This window comes from Catharus ustulatus, chromosome 2 (assembly GCF_009819885.2).
Source record: "Catharus ustulatus isolate bCatUst1 chromosome 2, bCatUst1.pri.v2, whole genome shotgun sequence".
Classification (NCBI taxonomy): domain Eukaryota; kingdom Metazoa; phylum Chordata; class Aves; order Passeriformes; family Turdidae; genus Catharus; species Catharus ustulatus.
Window position 1 is genome coordinate 95,729,310 of NC_046222.1, and position 20,952 is coordinate 95,750,261.

Here is a 20,952-nt window from a genome sequence, read left to right on the forward strand (position 1 = left end):
TTGTAACTCAGCCATGTATTGGCCAGCACCCACAAAAGGTAGGCAGATTTAACACTTAATCACCAACGTGCTTGCCATCCTGATAAAGCACCTGACGACTTTCTGCTGGCAAGCCAGGCATCAGACACAGGGGAAAAGGCCAATCTCCAGGGCTCCTGAGCATGGTCCCTCAGTGTGGCAGAGCTGTCATTTTCTACCTCAAGCTGAAAGCCCCTGGCCTCAAAAAATTCCATTAACTGATAGTGGAAATTCTTAGGATCTGGTTTTGAAACCTCTTCTTGTGGTGCATGGCATTGAACAGTGTGTCATTAATGGCAAAAGCTTTGTTCACCAGGTAAGAAGTTATTTAAAAACATACGGCAGCAGAATCCTGGCCTTGGCTTAGCTCTAATTCTAAACAATTCCAAATAATTCCTCATATAATTTAATAATTTAATTTCATGCAACAGAATAATTACATATAGCTGACTTATCTCCCCTTTTATTTTTAATGTTTGAAATTGTAGTTTTTATTTTGAATAGTATCACATTTCCCTGACAATTTCACTTAGAAATAGACTTTCTTCCAAAGGCTTCTTTCATTTAAAAAACTGTACTTGCTCAGAACCTCTATATTCCAACAGAAACTCTTACTGAAATTCCAGTCTGATTAACTTTTTTTTAATGTATTCAGAAGAGTGGAAAACTAGCAGTCATATCCCAGGGGACAGTGAAGTCCTTTCCCAAGAGATATTTAACAAGCTTATTCATTTTGCTGTGCTTTTAAAAATTTATTTATTTTTTAAGCAAACAGAAATAATGTAATCCGGTTAAATCGTATTGTATCTGTAAGTACAGATTGACCTTTCCATGTAACTTTATAAATGACTAGGAAAGCTTGGCCAAAGAGACAAAATGTCTGGCATCTTTAAAATATGCTGGAGCCTACTTACCTCCACAAGGTTCAAGATAATTTGCTGCCAGCCAACCATGTCCGGCTGGATTGTGGCAGCGCATTATAAATGGCACATGGCTTATGTCATCAGTAAGTAAGTAAATCAGTCAGCTTGTGACTATGGTCACAGAAGTTGGAGTTTCCTTTCTTTTTCCCATCAAAATCTGCAAACTTTCTCTTCTGTTTCACCTCCCATTTAGAAACAGAGTTATGATAATATGAGAAATACAGTTGCTTGCTGCAGATGTTCAGATTTAGGCTGACATGCAGGATTAGATTCTCATATGTCAGGAGGTGATGATTCACACAGTTTCTACTGAGACTTATAATAATCTCAATTACATGTGCTATTTCGTGAGTAAGCTCCAGACTATCATTTACCCTCTTAAGTGCTTTCTTTGATGGCTGAAGATGGCAGAGCAAGAGATATCAAAACAGGAACTGCCTTTCTACCTGTAGGTCAGGTTGAAAAGAGAAAGTATTCATTACTTCCTACTCTTCTCAGGATTATTCCCCACAGCTGGAACTTGCTCAAAGTGGTCACTGTCTAACAGGGTCTCCAGGCAGGCATAAAACACCTGTAAATAAAATTACTTTCCAAGTGCCAGGTTTGTTCTCCAAGAGCAGAGTACTATTTCTGCATTCAGGTTACCTCTTGCACTGAGGTACCTTCACTGTGTGAGTGCTAAAGAAGCTTTCCATGCTTACTTCCCTTTCCAACCATACCCACATAAGATTATTATGGATTAAGATCTTTACTTGTGCAGGAGAACAACTTCCAGGTGTCACATTGACTGGGTTTTCAGTACTGGCACCCACAGAGTAGACTGTAGGTAGTGCCTTGTTGCTGCAGTAAGAAAGCAGCCAAAAATGATCAGTTCTTTACTCAGAACATCTGGGAAGGACATCTGTAGTATGTTAGATAGGTGGTTTTGCTGGACACTTTATGGTCTTGACACAGATTCAATACAGGCACATGACTTGCTTGTTTCTGTAAAGAGTTTTACAGCAGACAGCTGCAAATTTTTTTTTTTTTTTGTTATTTGAATATCATGGTCAGAAAGTAAGAGCAGTAATTTGTGGGGGTTCTTTTTTTCTTCTTTTCTTTTTTTTTTTGTAATTTTCTTTCCTTGTTATTTCTGGTAAAGATGCATTGTATTTATTTCATTAGAATTTTCTGTGAAAACCCTGACGAAAGAAGCTTCTGCTGCTACAGCTGTTTTAAAACCTGAAATCATTTAAGTCATAATTTCTTGTACTTCATTATTTCAGACACTGGTTCAAAGCCTATTAATGTAAAGTTGAAGCTTCCTTTTCAGTTCTGAATTGGACAGTATTTTGGTCATTAGTTTCATTTTGAGGGGAGAATAAATTTAGTTCTGAATAACCACTTGGTTCTCTTTAGAACATCTCCAAGAAGATAGAAAAGTGCAAGGTGCTGGATCTGCCATTTCCTGAACTCCAGAGACACTGGGAGAACCACTTCTATTCTCTAACTTTTCAGCTCCCATACAGTTCCCAGAAGGTGAGTGCAGTCTGTTAGACTAGTTTGTGGCCAAGGTGACCACAGTTTCCACAACCCCGTCTGCTCAGCAGGATCAACTGAGCGTCTGGAACCACAGCACTCTACAGGACAGTGCTTGGTCATTGACCCTCATGCACCTGCATGAATTTTAATCCAGCAGGAAAGATGTGAGGCCACAGGAAGACACATGCCAACCTTCAAAAAAAGAGAGCTTGCAGTCTGACAAAGATACAGATGGAGCTCACAACCTCCAGCAGCATCCATAAATTGTAGAATGGCCAAACCCTCATGTTGTCCCAGGCTCTGAGATGCATTTTCTGGTTAGCTGGTGAGGCAGACAGGACTAACAGTGTCTAAACCCTGCCTGCAAATGAATCTTGGGAAGCACACACAATCTGAAAAACTACTGTTTTCATCTATTTATTCTGAACATATGTTTGTACCAGCCCTTAAAAGAATCAATAATGAAAAGTTATAAATCTGAACAGGTTAGTAATGGGAATATCAATATATTTTCTTCAGTGGGGTGAAGGGATAAAACGACTATGGCTCCGTGTCTAGATGAGGGAGATTATTTGTATTTCTGGTTCTGTTTTGGGGTCTTCCAAGCAGCTGTGCTATACAGGGAAGGTGGTCCTAATCAATGCTGATGTGACTTAATTGAGGTCACTTTGTCTCTAGGCCAGCCCTTAGGCCTCTATTATTTAGAAGCATAGGCACAGCTTCTGGATATAATATCAGCTCTGACTCAAAAGATGCTAGGATCAGCAATGACATTAGTCTAATCATACTGAGACAAAAAAGTCTGATGCAAACCCTAGTCTAAAGAACAGCTCCAAATGATTCTATTATTGAAATACTGAATCAGCAATAGCAACAGTGATAAACATATGGAGGCAAAGTGTATGGTAGACAAATGACAAAGACACATTACATAGTCTAAAAGCACTTGCCAACTAAAAATAGGCGTAGACACAGCATTTATATCTCTTTGGGCTGACTCTGGCATTCATGTGGGATAAAACTATCTTCAGACGCCTCCAAATTACATCCATATAAGTTTTCTTTCTTTCTGGGAACCGTTTGTAAATTTAGTGGGGTCTACCCAAGGACATAAATTATGGCAGAGCTGGAACATCATACTGCAGAAAAGAATGTTCCCCAAAATGCTTTGCAGTGCTCAATGATACCCATAAACTGTGGGGGAAAAAACCCTAACCAGCAATCCTCAGACCATGAAGAAAAGATGAAACAGATGCAGGGCTGTGATCCAAAGCGCAGTGAAAATCTGGGTAACACCTTCTTTCATGGAGAAGGAAAGTTGTGGTAAGGAACAAAACAGGGGCACTGCTTTACAAATAAAGGTCTCTGGTTACTCTTGATTTACTTTTCCTAATTCTATGCTCAGTTCAAACCACTTTCACTATAAAATGAAATAGGATGTCTCTGTATTTGGTGTTGTCAGGTGAATTTGCTTCATTTTTATATTTGATAGTGTTGGAATAAAAATTCTTGAAATCTCTCTCACTACAGACTTGACTGACAGCCCCCTAAGTGCTGTGCCTTTTATAGCGTAACATAATGACAACCTTTAGGTAGCTGGTGTATGCAGTCTATGAAATGAAGTGTGCTCGTTCCACATTTGAAGAAAAGTAGGTGCAATGAAATAGCTGTTGTTATTATTAGCCTTTTAAAATAGAATTTATGTGTTTGCATTAAAGAAAGCATGACTTCTGGATATATCAGCCTCAAGCCTTTCAATGGTGATGAGGAAGATCAATGCATAACAATTTCTGTGTCAAAGAGCACACACGTCATAAAATATCTAGAAATTACTTAACTGGAACAGAGTTAAAATACTGCTGAATTGTCTGCATTTTTAACATTAATTTTGTTGGGTTTTTTTTTCAAACACATACTGATCAGGTTCTGAAACACAAAGCTTTCTGTCAAGCCACTCTTCTCCAGTGCTCTCCCTACACAAAAACTCCTTTTTTTGTTCAATGCTGGACCTGAGTGTCCCCAAACATCCCTGGGCCTGAAGACAATCTAGAAAGTGCTCCTGGTTAGGCTCTGAGAAATGCTCTTGGCATGAGGATATTGTAATATCATGAGATTCTGTCACCCAGTCAGCCCCTGTCGATTGCTGTCCCTTTTGTCACTTATGCCCCTGGAACTTCAGCCAAAGTACTTACAGTTTAAGGAAGAAAGGTACAGGGAAAGAGAACAGAAAACACTTTATAACAAGAATAACTTTAGTTCACAATTCCAAAACAAATCTACTCTTTTATTCCTGTTTAGAGAAAATGTAAAAATTAAGGCATCTCTTCAGAAATGGATTTGTATTTAGTGTATCCTCTGAAATTTTAACCCTCCTACAGCTATTTGCTTTGTCTTCTGATGGATGGAGTCCCCCACCTCTGCTGCAGGTTAGCTTGTTCTATTGCAAGGCAGAAGATCTTGCTACATCCTTCATCAAGTTCTGACCTCTACTCCTGTGTGAGTTTCTCTCATATCTAAGTCCAAGATACACTCTTCAGCTCTCTACCGATGAGGAGACTTTTTCTCTGTATATTTGCCCTGTCTTTTTACCTCATCACAGTCTACAACTTCCTTGTGAGGGGACGAGGAGGGGCAGGCACTGATCTCTTCTCTCTGGTGACCAGTGACAAGATTGGAGGGAACAGCCTCAAGTTGTGCCAGGGGAGGGTTAGGCTGGCTATTAGGAAAAGGTTCTTTCCCCGTAGGGTGGCTGGGCACTGACCAGGCTATCCAGGGAAGTGGTCACAGCATCAAGCCTGACAGAGTTCAAGAAGCATTTGGACAATGCTCTCAGGCACATGGTGTGACTCCTGAGGATGGTCCTGCGGAGGACCAGGAGTTGGACTTGATGATCCTGATGGGTCCCTTCCAACTCAACATATTCTGTGATTCTGTGAGCACCTATCAGTGGTAGAGTGAAGCCATCAGGCTCAATGGACCTTTGGCTGCCCCAGATCCTTGCCAATTTCCAGATAGCTTCTATGAGGCAGTAAGCTGGAGCGCCATACATCTCCAGCACTGTTCCTCAATCAACTGGTTTTCACACTACCCATACTAGTAACCTGAACTCATGCTATCTACAAATCCAATCTCTGATTACAAATCTCACTTCAGGATGTAGGCTGCATGTAGGCTGGTAACATAAACAATCAGCAGCTTTGGACTGGGGCTCAGCCTTAGGTTTGTGCTTAAGAATTTGCATATACTACAGATGTGCCTCTCCAGCTATCCCCAACCCATGCATGTGACTGGCTCAGCCAGGTTTCCTTATTCTGCTTTCAGTGATTTTTCACTTCAGAAACCTCAAGCCCCATACAGAGGCACCCTTTTGCTTATGTCAGGCCATCCTCAAAGACAGCACTCCAAAGCTTTGAATAATCCCAAATGATGTGCTTACCCCTCATTATCTCAGTCTAAAGACAAAAGCAGGTAACGTGCTGCAGGTGACAGTCCCCAGTTCTGTGACTGCACAGTGTGGACGGCAGGTTACATGAGGATATGGGTAATCAGGCTCACAATTGAAACAGGTCCCCAGAGTAGAACACTGCCCAGCTGGGCTCAAAAAGGACATCCCCGCCACACAAGCGACTAAAGTTCCTCAGAGGTCTTAGTGAAGCATTGGGGTAGTTTGCATGGATTAGGTAAGCATCTACTGTCTGTCAACTAAAAACAGAGACAGAAAGAGAAGCCCTTTGGAGTTAATCTCGGGATAAGCAGATTAAACAAGGTTTTCTTGCATTTCCCTCCACCCCTGTCTTAAGAAATTTTGACAGAGGGATGGGATGCAGGTGGTTGAGCATGTAAATAATCACTGCTCATTTTTATCCTACCTTCATTTGTGCTAAAAACTGATTTTGAACTGGCAAACCAGGACTCCTGCCACCCAAGCAGAAGTGACAATCTTTCTGCTAGAAGGAGTCTTTCTGGAATATTCTGACCATGCCTACCGCAGAAATACAGTTCCGTCAAAGCATCCCAAGTAATAACTAAACGCACTCCTGATCAGTCTAGAAAATGGTCACTCAGGAATCTCTGTACAAGTGTCTCCTAGGGGCAAGCAAGCACAGGTAAACTCCTTGGCAGAAGCACAATGATTGGGGAAATATATGTGAAATTTGTGCAAAAATCTTCCACCTTGAAAAGGCAGCCATCAGTTTCTAAGGGCTAAAAGCTCTAATGATCCAAGAAAAACACAACATAGCCCTTAACTGCTGGACTTCACATACACCACTGTCTGTATTCAGCAATATGCAAGAACAACTCTGTAACCTCCGACTGAAACCATGGGCTGCATGAACCCTGGTGTCTTTGAATCATGCTCCAGACTTCAAATGCATTTAGGATTTTTAGGAGTAGACAAATGTAGGAAATCAAGGAAGTTGTATTTACATCAACTAGCTGCCAAGAATAAGTGGGTGATATTTTATAGGTGGCCTGCTCCTCAAGCTTAATTGATGATTAATTATATGTGGGGAATAAAAACCATTCACTCCAGCGGCGCTTTTGTTTCTGTAGAGCTGACAGGGGTGAGAAGTAACAATTGCTCAGCACAGTGAGGGCTGAAGAGCTCTTCTGCTGCTGAACAAAGCCAAGCTGCGGGGCGACAGATGGCAGATGAGATTCACCATAGGCCATGAAGAGGCCATACTCATCGCTGGCATCCCCCACCCCTTCAGCTCTGCTGGCTGCTCCAGAAGGTGGGTCAGTGGCACTGTGACCCTAAGCCAACCCCCTTTTTCTCCTCTGGAGAAACAGCTAGTAACTAAATGCCATCCCAACATGCCCTGTGATTGAAAGTGTGGCTGCAGTTCCCAGTGCTTGGCTAGGTGTGCACAGGAGAGACACTTCACTGCTCTCCTTCAGTGCAGTGCTCATGGCAATCATTTGCACATATCCATGTCACTAAAGCTGCTGCTGTTTTCACTTTCACAGCTGGCAACTGCAAGAATGGGTGCACCTTTCCAGGCAGCTTCTCCTTGGCCTCCCTGCATGGATGACTTCCTTTGCCCATACCCAGTTTTCTTAGAACCTCTTTTATAACCCTTTTTATTACATCTGCATGGGGGGATGGAAGGGCCACCACTGATAAACTTAACAGAAAAATAGACCTGGAAAAGCAGAGATTAATTTCTGGAATTTCCTTTGAAATAGTAACTCCTCTTAAAAAGAAGGTCCCAGTAAATCTAACAAAAAGCTTCTCAAATTCAGTTTTTAATTAATTTCCACTTCTCCCATGGTAGAAAAAACTACTGACCAAATCACCTATAAGGGTATGTCCTCTATGTAACTCAGAGAAACTAGGAACATTCTCAAGCTCCCAAGGTTAAGCATTCAGAGACACTGTCATCACCTTGGGAGATGACAGGATTGACGCCAGCAGGAGACGACTGCTATATCTCTAAAATACATCATCCAGAGAAGGGCAATGGAGCTGGTGAAAAGTCAGGAGCACAAGTCCTACGAGAGGCACCTGAGGAGTTGTTCAGCATGGAGAAGAGGCTGCTCGGGGGGGCCCTTCTCACTCTCTGCAGCCACCCGAAAGGAGGCTGTGGCCAGGTGGGCATTGCCTCTCCTCCCAGACAACCAGCGACAGGACAGGAGGACATCAACTTAAGCTGCACCACGGGAGGTTTAGGTTGGACTTTAGGGAGAATTTCTTCGCAGAAAGGGTGATTAGACATTGCAATGGGTGTCCAGAGTCACTATCCTTGGAGGTGTAAAGGAAAGACTGGCGGTGGCACTCAGCGCCTGCTCTAGCTGACATGGTGGTGATTGCCACGGCTCGGACTCGGTCATCTCAGAGGTCACTCCCAACCTAGTTGATTCTGCGACTTTTTTCTTTTTTTTTTCTCCATAGGAAAAATCCAAACAAACCAGTGCAAAGGTGAAATCTGTTTTTTTCTACAAATCTCCACAGCAGTGCTGTCGCCCCAGACACGCTGCAAGTCCCAGCGCTGCGCGCTCATACAGCAGTCCAGCTTTCAGCGCTGTCCTTCCGAGACAGGAGGCCGCGCCGGGGATGTGGGGGTGTCCTGCTGACCTGGTGGCCACCGTGAGTGCAGCTCCAGGTATAACCCGCCACTCTCCGACAGAGCTGGATTTCAGAAACGCCGAGGCGCAGCGGAGCGACACCCGGCACCAGCCCGCCTAGGCCCAGCCCCTCAGGCCCAGCGGGGAGAGCAGCGCGCAGGCGCGGCCCCGCCCCCGGGCCCGCCCGCCAATGGGAGGGCGGAGCGCCGCGGTGATGGCGGCGGCCGTGGGGCGCGTGCTGCGGCTGTGCCGCCGCTGGGGCGCGGGGCCGCGCGCGCAGGTGAGAGCCGGGCGGGCGCGGAGGGGCCGGGGTTCGTGTCCCCGCCGGGAATGTCCCCGCCGGGAATGGCACCGAGCCGGGGGACATCGCCTGGGAGGCCTCGGTGTGCTGCTGCCCCTGCTCCTGGGCCGGCGGCGCTGCCTGGGGAGTATCGAGGGCTGGCGCCGCCTTCAAGTCGTCCTTTCCGTGAGCTGCGTTTGCTTCCCTTGATGTGAAGCAGAAACAGCTTGGTTAAGCCTAGAATTAACAGATAGTATATAGAGCAAAGCCTGAGCCAAACATTGCAGGTTCTGGGTTGATAATTTTGAACTGTAAACTTAAAACACAAGAAGTTCCACTTAGACATGAAGAAGGACTTCTTTACATTGTTGTTGGCAGGGGCTGGGCATTCCAAACCCAGCTGGAAGCATTCCTGTGTTACCTGCTCCAGGTGACCTTGCCTTGGCAGGGCGTTGGACTGGATGATCTCCAGAGGTTTCTTCCAGCCCTGACAAAGCTGTGATTCTGTGCATGGTGTTCGGTCGGCAGGTGAGTAATCACGGAGCATGGAATCACAGAACGATTTGGGTTGGAAAGGAGCTTGAAGACCATCTGGTTCCAGCCCCCTGCCATGGGCAGGGCCGTGTCCCGCTGCACCAGGCTGCACTGGGCAGGCCTCTGAATGGCTGCAGTGGAGAGAGAAGTGAGGTAACTTCTGATTAAACAGAATCATGTTTTTGGGGGGTAGGGGTGTTCAGCTGAGTGGCCTTTAATTAAAAAGTTTAGCTGCTGTCAGTATTTGTGCTGTGGTATTTGATACGCCTGTATATATATTTAATCAGTGACCAGAAAGTGGATAAAAAGGCCTGCTGGAAACTTTCAAGTTACAAAGTAATTCAGGAAAATATGGGCTAAAGAGCTGTTGGTGACTGAACTACACCAAACCTTGGGAGAACAGAAGAAAGATGCAGTAAGGAAGTGAAATGTGATACTGGATGGAGCAATTTGAGCTATTGGTTACATCTAGATTAACTTTATCCATTAGGGATAAAGACCTGTGCCCATGTTCTTTATGCAGCATTCAGGAATACATGCTCTTAAGGTGTGCAAGGAATGACAAAGAGAATAAAGCTGAAAATATTTTAATACTTGATTTCATTCTCAGTTGAAGTACTTTGTGTTGCTTTGGTTATCTTGTGTCAAAAGTCATGATCGTGACAGTAACTTGGTTTTCCTGGTGAGGCACATCTTTGAAGTTTTAGCTGAAAATGATTTGTGTTGTAAATGAGAGAATGTTCTCAAAGGAGGAGTCACAGAGGAAGGTAGGACTAGAAGGGGCCTTGCCCCCAGAGAGGGGATCAGTACCTAAGCCTGTGGCACAAATTATCTAGCTGCCTGTGAACCAAAGGATATGAAGAGAACTAATGGGAGGCAGGGCCCAGAAACCTTAGAGTCTCTTCTTTCCATTAAGTGTAGTTAACCTGTGGACCTGTTTGGTGAGAATGTTCAGGATAGTAAGCATCTATGTGAATACAAAAAGCAAGTTAAGAAACTTGGAAGAAAATTCCACTGAGCACCATTATAAAGAAGATACCAGCATGCCTCACCTGCAGATTGCTGGAAACCAGACAGTACCCTGGGAAAATTGTCACTACCTGTTTGTCTGATACAGGCTGTGTTTGAGAACAGGGTATAAGTTGATGTATCTATGTTCTGACCTACTATAACAATTTCTTACATTAAACACTTATCTGTCCTGACTGTTTTTGAAATTTTTTAATGATGCTTGTCCTAAAAATCCCTTGTTTAGTTCATTACTTCTTGTGTGTCTTAGTGGGGAAAATGTTTAATTTCTTAACTTTAAAGTTTCTTGCATTGAGAGGCAAAATGGAAGAGAAACTTTGTAATTCCAGTTCCCTTAGAATTGACTGAGCAACAGGTGTAGTTTCCTATTCTTCCAATAAGCAAATGGTAGAGATGTTGTGTTGTTTATAAAGAAAAAAGGGTCTAGCTTAGTTACTATCTATCATTCACTCTGGTGTGATTGAAAGCTATTCTCAGCAGAAGAGTTCAGAGTTCCTATTTAATTTGATTGGGTTGAGTACTTTATCTAAATCACTGCAGATGTTATATGTACTGATATCAGAAAGAGATGATAGTACTTTGGTGATGGACTTTTAGAACTGCATACTTGAAATGTAAAAGAAGCCTTTTCTGCAGTTGTTAACTAAGATACAATTCAAAAGCCTTTTAATTGATATCTGAAACCTTGAGCCTAAAACCAACCAGATCTGAATTTTGTTCCCTGTTATACACATCTGACTTTTGCTGTGCTTCGATACGTTTGGAGCTAAATTTTACTTCCCCAGTGTACAGCAAAACTTAATATGTAGATTTGGTCAAACATGCACAGAAAGTAGGTTTTCTGAGCAGGTGAGATGCAGTTCTATGGTTGCCTGCCAAGGGACTTAATTTTGAAAAAAGTTTCTTCTGATGAAATACGTTGTGAAATCAGGTAAAAAAAATAGCATCAAATCACTTTTGCATATTTGCTGACATCTTGTGATGCTTTCCAGTGTGTTTTGCAAAATGCTTCTGAGACATAACCTGATACTGGTTCACATAATTACTTTGTAGGCCAAATGAAATCTAAGATTATATCAGTGTTGTTTTGAATAAATCAATTAGAACACATTTTTGTGAAACAGAACTCTAGAAATCCGAAACTCTCTTATTGAGGAAAAAGCAATTCTTTAGAAATTGGAATGGCACTTTATATTCTGTATTTTTATTTAAATGTTTTCTCTTGTGCAGCAAGTAAACATTGCGTGTCTGCTGGGTTCAGTAGCAGCAACTGTGCCAGTAGCTGGAGTATTGGACACTGGGCAGCTTTAGTGCTGCGTACTGATGTGGTTATACAGCTCCAGTTCCGCATCTCTTAGTGAAGTCCTATCCCAGAGAGAACTGCTTGGTACAAATTCGTTTGTGCACTGTGTGGTTTTTGAAAAGGAGGTGGTTGAAGTCTACCAGCTTAGAGCATGGGAGAATCATGAGAAGGGTGCAACAGTGTGTGTGCCATGTCATTTGTGTCATCTTGTCTGTAACTCTGTCTTGTTGTAAAATGAACAACTTTTGAACTTGAATTTAAATCTCCTGACTCCATTCCACCTTTCCTCCCATTCCAAAAGTACAGGAAGCTTGACTTCTCTGTTAGTTGGGTTGGTTTATATCTGTGTACCTCAAGTGAAGCAAAATGAACAGGATAAGTAAATAGACAGTCCTACTTACTTCTCTTCTTGGAAGAAAATGGACCAGAGAAGTTGAAGTTGTCTGAAAATGCTAATTTTTTTTCTTAAGGCAAATTTAACATAAGCTGATTTTTCTATAAGTTTATGGTTTCCCTGTAAAATCAAGATTTACCAAACAATTTTAATTCTTGGTTGCTCAGAAGGGAGTTGGAAAGGAAAGGTTAATCACAATAAATTGTAAGAAGTAAAGGCTTTCCCTTCTCCCATGTTCTGGTGGAAGAGTGTATTATTTCATGAGCATTGTTAATAATGTTAATAAGTATTGCAATAATTTTAAAAATTGTGAGGCTACTGTCTTCAGTAATGCATTATGAAATGTGTGAGAAGTGAATGCAAACCTGTGTGGTTTCCTCCACAAAGTAGAGGAGCATGCTTTCTTGTTTGACTGAAATGCCAGAAGCTTTAGCTGTGCTTTGCAGTTTTGCCTGTGCCACCCATGAAATGGTGCTCTTATCCCAGAAGAGGTACCCAATACAATAGATTCTAATTTACATAAGAGGCTGTTTTCTAATTATGAGCAGTTTGTGTGTCCAGGGACTTTTGATTAGTGACGAATTGAAACTAGAGAAGAATATGAATAGCTTGAGGGAAGAGGGACAAAAATGAGAAAATTACAATAGAAATTGACAGGAATAAGATGAAAGCAATCTTTTTTAAAGTATTCTGTGTAAAGCATACCAGAGAGAAAGCTATTTTGGCCAAGTAATAAGGAATCATATGTTCATTAACAAGAATTACAAATAATTAGTTACTATTAAGACAAGTTAGACAGAAGATGAATTGAATTCTTTCCTGAGGAGAGAAAGAATAAGGAATACATGGAGATACCTTTGCTTTCCTTGCTGCTTTATAAGGAAATCACCAGAGCCTTGCCTGTGGAAAATGTGTACATTTAAAATTTTTGATTATTTTTCTTTCAATTCTGTGTATGTCAATGTTTCCTCGCAGGAAACATGAATATTGAAAAGAAAAAGGAAAAGACAAACCAGGATTAGAGCTGCATGCAATATATAAAAGCTGTGGAGAGTATGAAGCAGCAACAGGCTCTTCAGCACCAAATTCCACCTTAGACCTGTTTTAAAATCTTTTTGAGCAGAGGTATGTGTTACTTTCCTGAGGTTCATACCCTGAGGAGCAAATCTTTGTCAGGTAAAAGTATAGAGGGTCAGTCCTTTCTGACTCGTAAGAACTTATTCAAAGATTACTTTTCCTTCTGTATCAAACCTGATTGAATTCACAGGACCTATATTTCAGCCCAGGCATGTGCTATATACAGGTTAAGGCAGCATATTGTTGTCTTCATTTCAAACTGAAATTTCAAGTAGAGTTGTTATATTTTTGTATATTGAACGCTGACACAGGCATGGATGGGTAAATCAGTCATGAATAGCTTTACATATATGCAGCTAATTAGATAAGTTGGATCAGTCCATCCTGGACTGCCAGATGTCCAAAATACCAACTGGACTCTGTGAAAGTACAAAGAAAAGCTGTGTTTCATTTCCTGTTAATGTAGGACTTGACCACGTACTGCAGAACACCAAAAGCTTCTCGTCACAGCTAACTGATGTTGCTAACAGAAGGTACAAGTTTGAGTTGCTTTTCTCTTTGCCCTGCAAATGCATTTATGTAATCTTGTTTTGATGAGACATGTTTGTATTGTTGTGGTTATAACTGGGTTTTGAGATTGTTGTATTGGTGTTAGTTACTGGGAAGGTAGAAAGTGTTTTATTTTATTTAGCTGAACTCAAAAGGGTGAAATCCATCAAAATGCTCAGCATGTCTAAATTGTGCTCTGAAGAAGACAATTCTCAAGAATTGGAGGACATTGAATAATTTCAAATACTGCCTTTGTTCTGTTCCTTGTAATGAGAACCCTAACTAGTTCACATTGGTGCACGTGTTCGCTTTTTAATGTTTTGCTAAAGTAGAGTGAGGCTGCAGCTCCTTGAGCATCAGAGACAATTTCATAGTTTGCTCAAGGACATGAAGGTAAAGAAAGGACTGCCCCTCTACTTTCTTCCTCCCAGCTGAGTGTTTCAGCCACCTTCTTGTTCAGCTTTGGCAGTTCTCAAAGTGATCTCTGAACTGCTCAGACATACCAACTTGGCTGAGAGTTGCCTGCTCGTTGGGATGAAGCAGAAGTTAGTGTTCTGCCACATGCAGGCAGCTGAGCTGGCTTGCAGAGGAGTCCTGTGCCAGAGCTGGCACAGGGTGGGTAAAGGGAGTGGAGAGAGAATGCTGGCAGGGGTGAGCTGTGAGATGGGCGCTCTGCCTTGTGAGGCTGCACTGTTCCTCACAAAGCCTGGCCCTGGCATGTTGAGGGGATGGGGTGAAGTCTTTCAGGGTACTATGTGATGAACAAAACTTGGCATTTTTCTGAATCAGAAGGGATTCTTTTCCTGTCTTTGGTTTTCTGTCTCACATTGCTTTCTTTCTTGTGATTCCCTCCCTCCCCCCACCCACAGACGACCACACAAATAATCAGTTCTCATTCAGTTCGTAGAATAATTAGGCTGCAGAGAACTTTAATGCTAATGTTGGAGAACCAAAATAGTGCATAATATTGACACTAGGCCAAAATTGAGACATTACAGCTCTGTCAGTGTAGCTCCTGTTGGTCTGGCAGAGAACATCAGTGAAATCAGTCATCTTAAGAGCTGAGTGTCGTGATGGAAGTAAGACCAAACCTGTGTGCTGCAAAGGTCAGGAGGTAACTGCCATTCTGGCACCACAAACAAGGAAGGAGCGCGCTTTGGCCTTTCCAGAGCTTTTAGCCGTTTTTGATCAGTGGCTTCTGAAAAGCCACCAGGGAGCTGCACTACATGTTCTTATCATACTTCGTTGTGGATGCCTTTAGGTGAAGGCAAAACCTGCTTATTTGCTGATGGATTTTTGTTTTCTTTTATGATGATGATCAGTGCTGTTCCTTGCTTTTGCAAGATGCTCCTGACTTAGGATATACTATGTTTCTCTCCATCAAAAAAATCTTCAAAATTAATTGCAATGTGTGAAAATGTAGCTTTTAGAATGTGTTCATCTGTTCATGGACATTAAACCATTGGAAGAAAATGGTTTAATGAGTAATAATGCTTTTCATAACTTATTCCTGTGATGTGTTGAATTGTTTTATAGGTATTAATAGCTTGCTGTAGTATTCATGTATTCATTTTATTTACAGCTCACTATGCCAGAAATGCAAAATAAATCTCTCACTTTTTTGTTTGTTTATTTGCTTTTTTTGTTAGACATTAAGGCTGATCTGTACTACTACAGCAGTGCACAGGAAAAATGCAGGAGCCTCAGGACCTGAAAAGTACACGGAGGCATTTATTAAAAAACAGATTGAAGAGTTCAACCTAGGAAAGAGACATTTAGCCAACATGATGGGAGAAGATCCAGAAACTTTTACCCAAGAGGATATTGATGTAAGTACAGTTGCTCTGTTGGAGAAGTAATTTACTGTAGAGTTTCAGATATTGAAAGCACTTTACTTCAGCATGAGCCCCTCAGCTCTCTGTGAATTTTAATCAAACTGTCAGGATAAGCAAGAATTCTGCTATTCATTGCAAACATTGCAACTGTGACTGTGAATAGACATTCTACTTCTGCTACCATGAGAGGTCAGACATACCAGCGTAGAGCTGTATAGTATATCTTGTTAAAGCACAGTAGGTTCTTTTTAAAAGTGCTAATGGATAATCCTCTTGATCCGAGGTTATAAGAGGCACTGTAAAGGTTTATGTAGCATTTCAAAATGTTTACTCACAATTTGACCTGCTGTGTATATTTAGGGTTTTCTTTTGTGATACTGTGGTTGCTGGTAACGTATGTTGAATTTTATAGGATATTTTATAACCAGTACAGTGGTTTAGCTTGAGGATTTTAATGTAGATGTGAATTTAAGCTCATATCAGTATCTACAAACATACTGTTTTATTGTCATTCCCTCTCAGATGGGTGGCCTCCTCTTTCCCTCTGTCATTTAGGCTCATGTAAAGATAAGCTCCATTTCACTCAGAAAAATGTTTTGTTGCGTGGATGTTTTTTTAATGTGTTCACTTCTGTCATATTTGTCTTATTTTATCGTACATCAGATGTAGGAGGAGAGATGTCATTTAGTGGCATTCACTCTTAGGTGAAGCTGCCTAAAGTCTCATGGCTGAGGTTTTCTTTGCGCAGCAGCAGCTACTGCTGTAACCAAGGCAGCCCAGTGTGCCAGCAGGGCCCTTAGGATAAAGGTGGTGATGTGTTAAGTGCAAAGAAAGAGGTGTCCATGGTTTAGTTTTTTTCAGGACAAGGAGATTTGTTTGTTACCTCTCTCAGTGGCAAAATTCTGTCTGCATGGCTGCGTCCATTTGAGAGGTCTTGGAAGTCTGCTTATGCCAAGAAATAATCTGTAGGTTGTGATACAGGCTCATTTCAACATGTTTGACAGGCTTCAAAACTAAGTTCTAAAAATAGTCAGCAAGGTTAAGTGATCCAGAGTAATGGCCTGTTGAGGAAAAAGTGGAAATGAGACTTGATATTTATCCGGTATCAGAAAATCCATAAAGGCAGCTTGACTTCAGGTCACAAATCCATAGGAAATCAAGCTTTGTGAGTGCACTGATACTGCATCTACTTCCATGCAGAGATGTAGAAATCTCTCTGCCCTTCTACAAACAAGTGCCAGTGCAGAGACCTTGCCAGTCTCGGTGTAAGTGGGTAAGGTCGACAGTAAAGGTGTTCACTGAGGTCAGCACTAATACCAAGCTGTTTCTTTACATTGGCTGTTTTATTTCTCTGCAAGCTATAAAATTTCCTTTCCATGTATTTTTCAGGTGGTTTTTTTCTTATCTTAAATGATCTTTATTTTTTTGAGTTGCTTTCTTGTAAACTAAACATACACCGATCTACCACTGGAATACCTCCCATGTTAATACAGTACAATGATGATGCTGATAGTTCAGTTTGCCTGAAAGGTTGATGGTAGAAAAATGCATTAATCAGTAGTCTGGCTTCCTTTCTTTCTTGACAAGGTCTAGGAGGAAGGCTTCTAGAAAGCAAGACTGCAAGAAATGCAAAATGGCCATATCTGTGTAGCGGTTTCTTCTTTATAAATCCACAGCACTATGATCATTTGCACAACATTAACTAAACTCTACCATTAGTAAAAGCAGATTAATTCTGGAAATTAGCTTTTACAAATGCAGTGTAGGTGACAAGTATGGGACTGCTTTACAAACTGTTTCTGAATGATGGAGAAGTGGAGCCAAAAAAGTAGTGTTTTGTTTGGTGATACCGAGTATCTGTGGTTTGATTTCTTCATATTCCGTCAGGTGTTGGGAAATAATTAGAGTGTGTAATAGTGTCTGCTATGCATAATTAAATTTCTGTTAGAAAAATATAAAAGCTCCTTAAGCACTGGCAGGAGAATTACCAAGCTTTACATTTTGAGCAGCAATAATTCTTTCTGATGTATACTTATATACCTCCATGTCTTCTGCTGTTAATCAGTCCTTGCCGTGTATTTCAAAAGGCGACATCCTAGGATTCTGTCCTTCACTGGAGTTTTAGGTAGAGTTTAATAAAAGGTAAACCTTATGAAGTTTTAAAACAGGAAAATAAGTTGACTTACTTGCTAATCCTCGGATGTTATGGAAGCAGAATTGCCTCTTATTGGTACTTTTATTTAGGAATGAAGAGTTAAGCTGTGCATTACAACAGTATTTCTGGAAGAGAAAAAATCCAGCAAATTGATATATAACTGCACAAGTCTACCAATTGCTTTTTAATTGGTATTATAGACCTCACTCTGAAGCTAGGATGTTTTATTCTCCTATGTGTGAATATGTGCTATGAAATTTTTCTAATTGATTTGCTTTGCCCATTCCATTTGATGTATCATTTTTCACAATATTTCATAATTTGTGCTCATTTCTAATGAACAGAGTCGTTAGGACAGGCATGTCTAAGTACAACTGACAGCTAACATTAGGTGCCAGATGCAGTTTATAAAGCTATGTAGAACTGCAGAGAACAGTTTAAATAAATTAGCACCTGTACATTAGTCTCACTTGCTGGTAATTTATAAGCGAATCAGTAGAGATGACATTTAGGTAAGTCATTGATCAAGTTAACAGCTGCATACCCACTGCCCAGCTGGGATACCTAATTAATAGAGATTGCAGTCCTGACCTAGTGCTTTTCCCCGTTTGAGCCTGTAATCCTTTTATTTTGTGATTTAACTTTTAACTTGCAGTTGTAGTAAAAAGCCCACAGTCATTTTCCACTGTCAGTTCTGTGATATTCCACTTTAAAGCCCAGAAATCTAAGTAAGATTAATACAAGAAGAGTGTCTTAAGCTTCATGACCTATTTGTATGCCAGTATTTTTATTATTCATTTTCATGCAGTCACTAAATGCTCTCTCAGATACGAGCTCATCATAAAGCAATACTCTTTCCCCGTAGGAGTTAGTAAAACTCAAAAGCTAAAGATCTGTGTTCGTTTTTGCTTGTTGTCTTACGACCTAATAGATTGTTGTCAAGCAGTTAGAATAATTTGAACATAAAATATATGTTTTTGTCTACTAGCATTTATACTGTTGGAAAAGTACTGGTAAAATGGTTAACTATGAAAATGTTAAATGTTGAAACACGTAATTCCTCATAAGGTTTCTTTCAAAAAATTAAGGCTTCTTTCATGAAAAATTGCTTGTATTCAGTTGCTTTTAAAGGTGACTCGGCACATTTCATTTCTAAAAAATGTTCAAATTTTAGCAACACAGAGTATTAGGAATGAATGACTGTTGGCAAATGTGAAATGTCAGAAATGTTATTCAGAACAAAATGTGTTTCTGAACTGTCTGTTTTCTGCAAGAAGAGTGTCTTGTCCAGCATTGTCCTTACAATAAATAATGGATTTTGGATTTGTTTAAATAGTTGAAGCTAGAATACTTTTTTCAACTCTTTTTAATTTTTTTCCCAGTGGAAGCAAACTCTACATCAGTATTTTTTTACTTCTGCATCAATCTGAGCTGATGACTACTGTATTTTTTTTAACTTTTTCTAATTCTGTTCCATATTTTGAAAAAATGAAGTGAAGATAGAAATAAAGACTGTTTCCTTCAAGAGATTTTTTAGGGTTTTGTTTTGCTTTGCAAGCTCATGACAAGACATTAATTTTCATTTTGAAAGTCATTACCTAGTATAAAAATAATGTAATGTTAAAAGAAGACGGGGTTTTTCATATGATGATGACAGTGGGTTGTTCTGCTTGTTTTGTTTTTTTTCAAGTGATAGAGTTAAAATGGAATGTTGCTTTGGACTTGAAACTTCTTTCTGTACAAGCTAGAATTCAGCTTTAGATGAGCAGTGACGGGGTGGTTTCAATAAATTTGAGTAGTTAGTTGCTAGAGGAGGGGGTTGTTTTGCAATATAAACTTAGTTGTGTCGCTTTTTTTGGGGGGCGGGGTGGGGATTGTGGTTTGTCTGTCTTGTTAAATAAAAAAATATTTCAGGGTTTACATTTTGTGTCCGATTTTTGTTTCATTCATTCCTGGGTTTACCCCAGATATTCTGGATTTTGGATGTTGAAAACTGTTAAAGAACACTGCTAGTGTGGTTAGAAGGAAAACAGCTGTTCCAGAAAACATCTTGGTCTGAGAAGTGATGAAGTACAGTGACTAAATGGTGTGATTCAAGTGGCACAGTTTAAGAAGCAAAGTGGCTCTCGTGTGATCAAGTTGAGGAGTAGAAGCTGAAACAGCTTTTGCTCAGGTGTTTCATTAAAATGTTATGGCATAAAGTGTCACTTCTCACTTCAGTGTTTTGATGATTAAAATTTCGTGTATATTTTAAAAGGAATGAGCTGGATTCTTGAGCCTGCTGCCAAAAAGGGTGCTACTGCAAAGGAGCTCCCAGGGTAGAGGTGGTGTTTGTTTTGGTTTTTAATTTTTTTTTTCTTTTCCTTAAAATACCTTTCTTTGCTGGAGGTTACTTAGATAACTATCTTTGCACATATTTCGAGCAATAAGAATTAGTGGAATGTTTTGTGTTTGAGCTTCAATAAAAATGGGCAAGATCAGTTGAAGAACTGAACTGTTGAAGTGTCCTATTCCAATATGACTCAATCAACTCTATTTGAATTAAAGTATTGTATTCCTACTTTCTCAAGACATTGGGGGAAAAAAGAAGCAAAAGAAAAAGTACTGACTCTTACTGACCCAGCTGAACTTATGTGATTCAGTTAGTCTCTGATGTGTGAGAAACTGAGCAAACAAAACTCCTTGGCTTGTAGGGAGGTGTTAGGAAGGGAAGGAGGATCAGTCAGGATGTGCAACATCCACAGGGAAGGGGAGAGGTGAGGGTGTGGCAGGTATGCTGAATTTGCACAGCATAGACATGGATTGCTTGGACACATTATTTAATTATTTGGTTTGCATGTTTGAAGGACTGCCAGATTTTTTGTGTTTCTCTGTTTCTTCTTAATAGGGATGGAGAGTTGTACTTGTTATTCCAACTGGCTTGAATTCAAAGTTAAAGCTGCAAGCAAAAGACATTTTGGTCCTGTGGGCAGTATATTGACTCTTCTGGTCCCTCAACAAATGATGATATAACAGGATTTATTTTAGTTTGGTACAGGAAAGTTAAGTTTATTAACTGTGAAGTTTAAGAAATGTCAGATGTAAGCTATCTTGTTACTAACGTGTTCATTATGATCTGCTGTTTTTAAAGGTGTGACTACTGGGTGTTTTCTTCTCTGTGTGGATCAGCAGTGAAATTCAAAAACAAAGATTTTCAAATCCTGAAAAGACATGACTCAATTTTTTTTAGTAACTCATAGCAGAAGCAGACCTTTTCAAAGTAATT

The 20,952-nt window shown here is 40.6% G+C and overlaps 1 protein-coding gene across 2 annotated transcripts in view; it reads left to right on the top strand.

Moving 5' to 3' along the window:
- Positions 1–8,736: 8,736 nt before the first annotated feature.
- The window catches only part of MRPS9 (mitochondrial ribosomal protein S9), a 33,417-nt gene continuing 21,201 nt past the window's right edge, over positions 8,737–20,952 (top strand). The window contains exons 1-2 of one of the 2 annotated variants that reach the window (XM_033052694.1): positions 8,737–8,811; positions 15,347–15,526. In XM_033052694.1, coding sequence (XP_032908585.1) covers positions 8,746–8,811; positions 15,347–15,526 — 246 coding nt within the window. In that variant the 5' untranslated portion in view covers positions 8,737–8,745. Of the gene's footprint in view, positions 8,812–13,176; positions 13,197–15,346; positions 15,527–20,952 lie in introns of those variants that run through there. The other variant, XM_033052695.2, reaches the window with a different exon arrangement.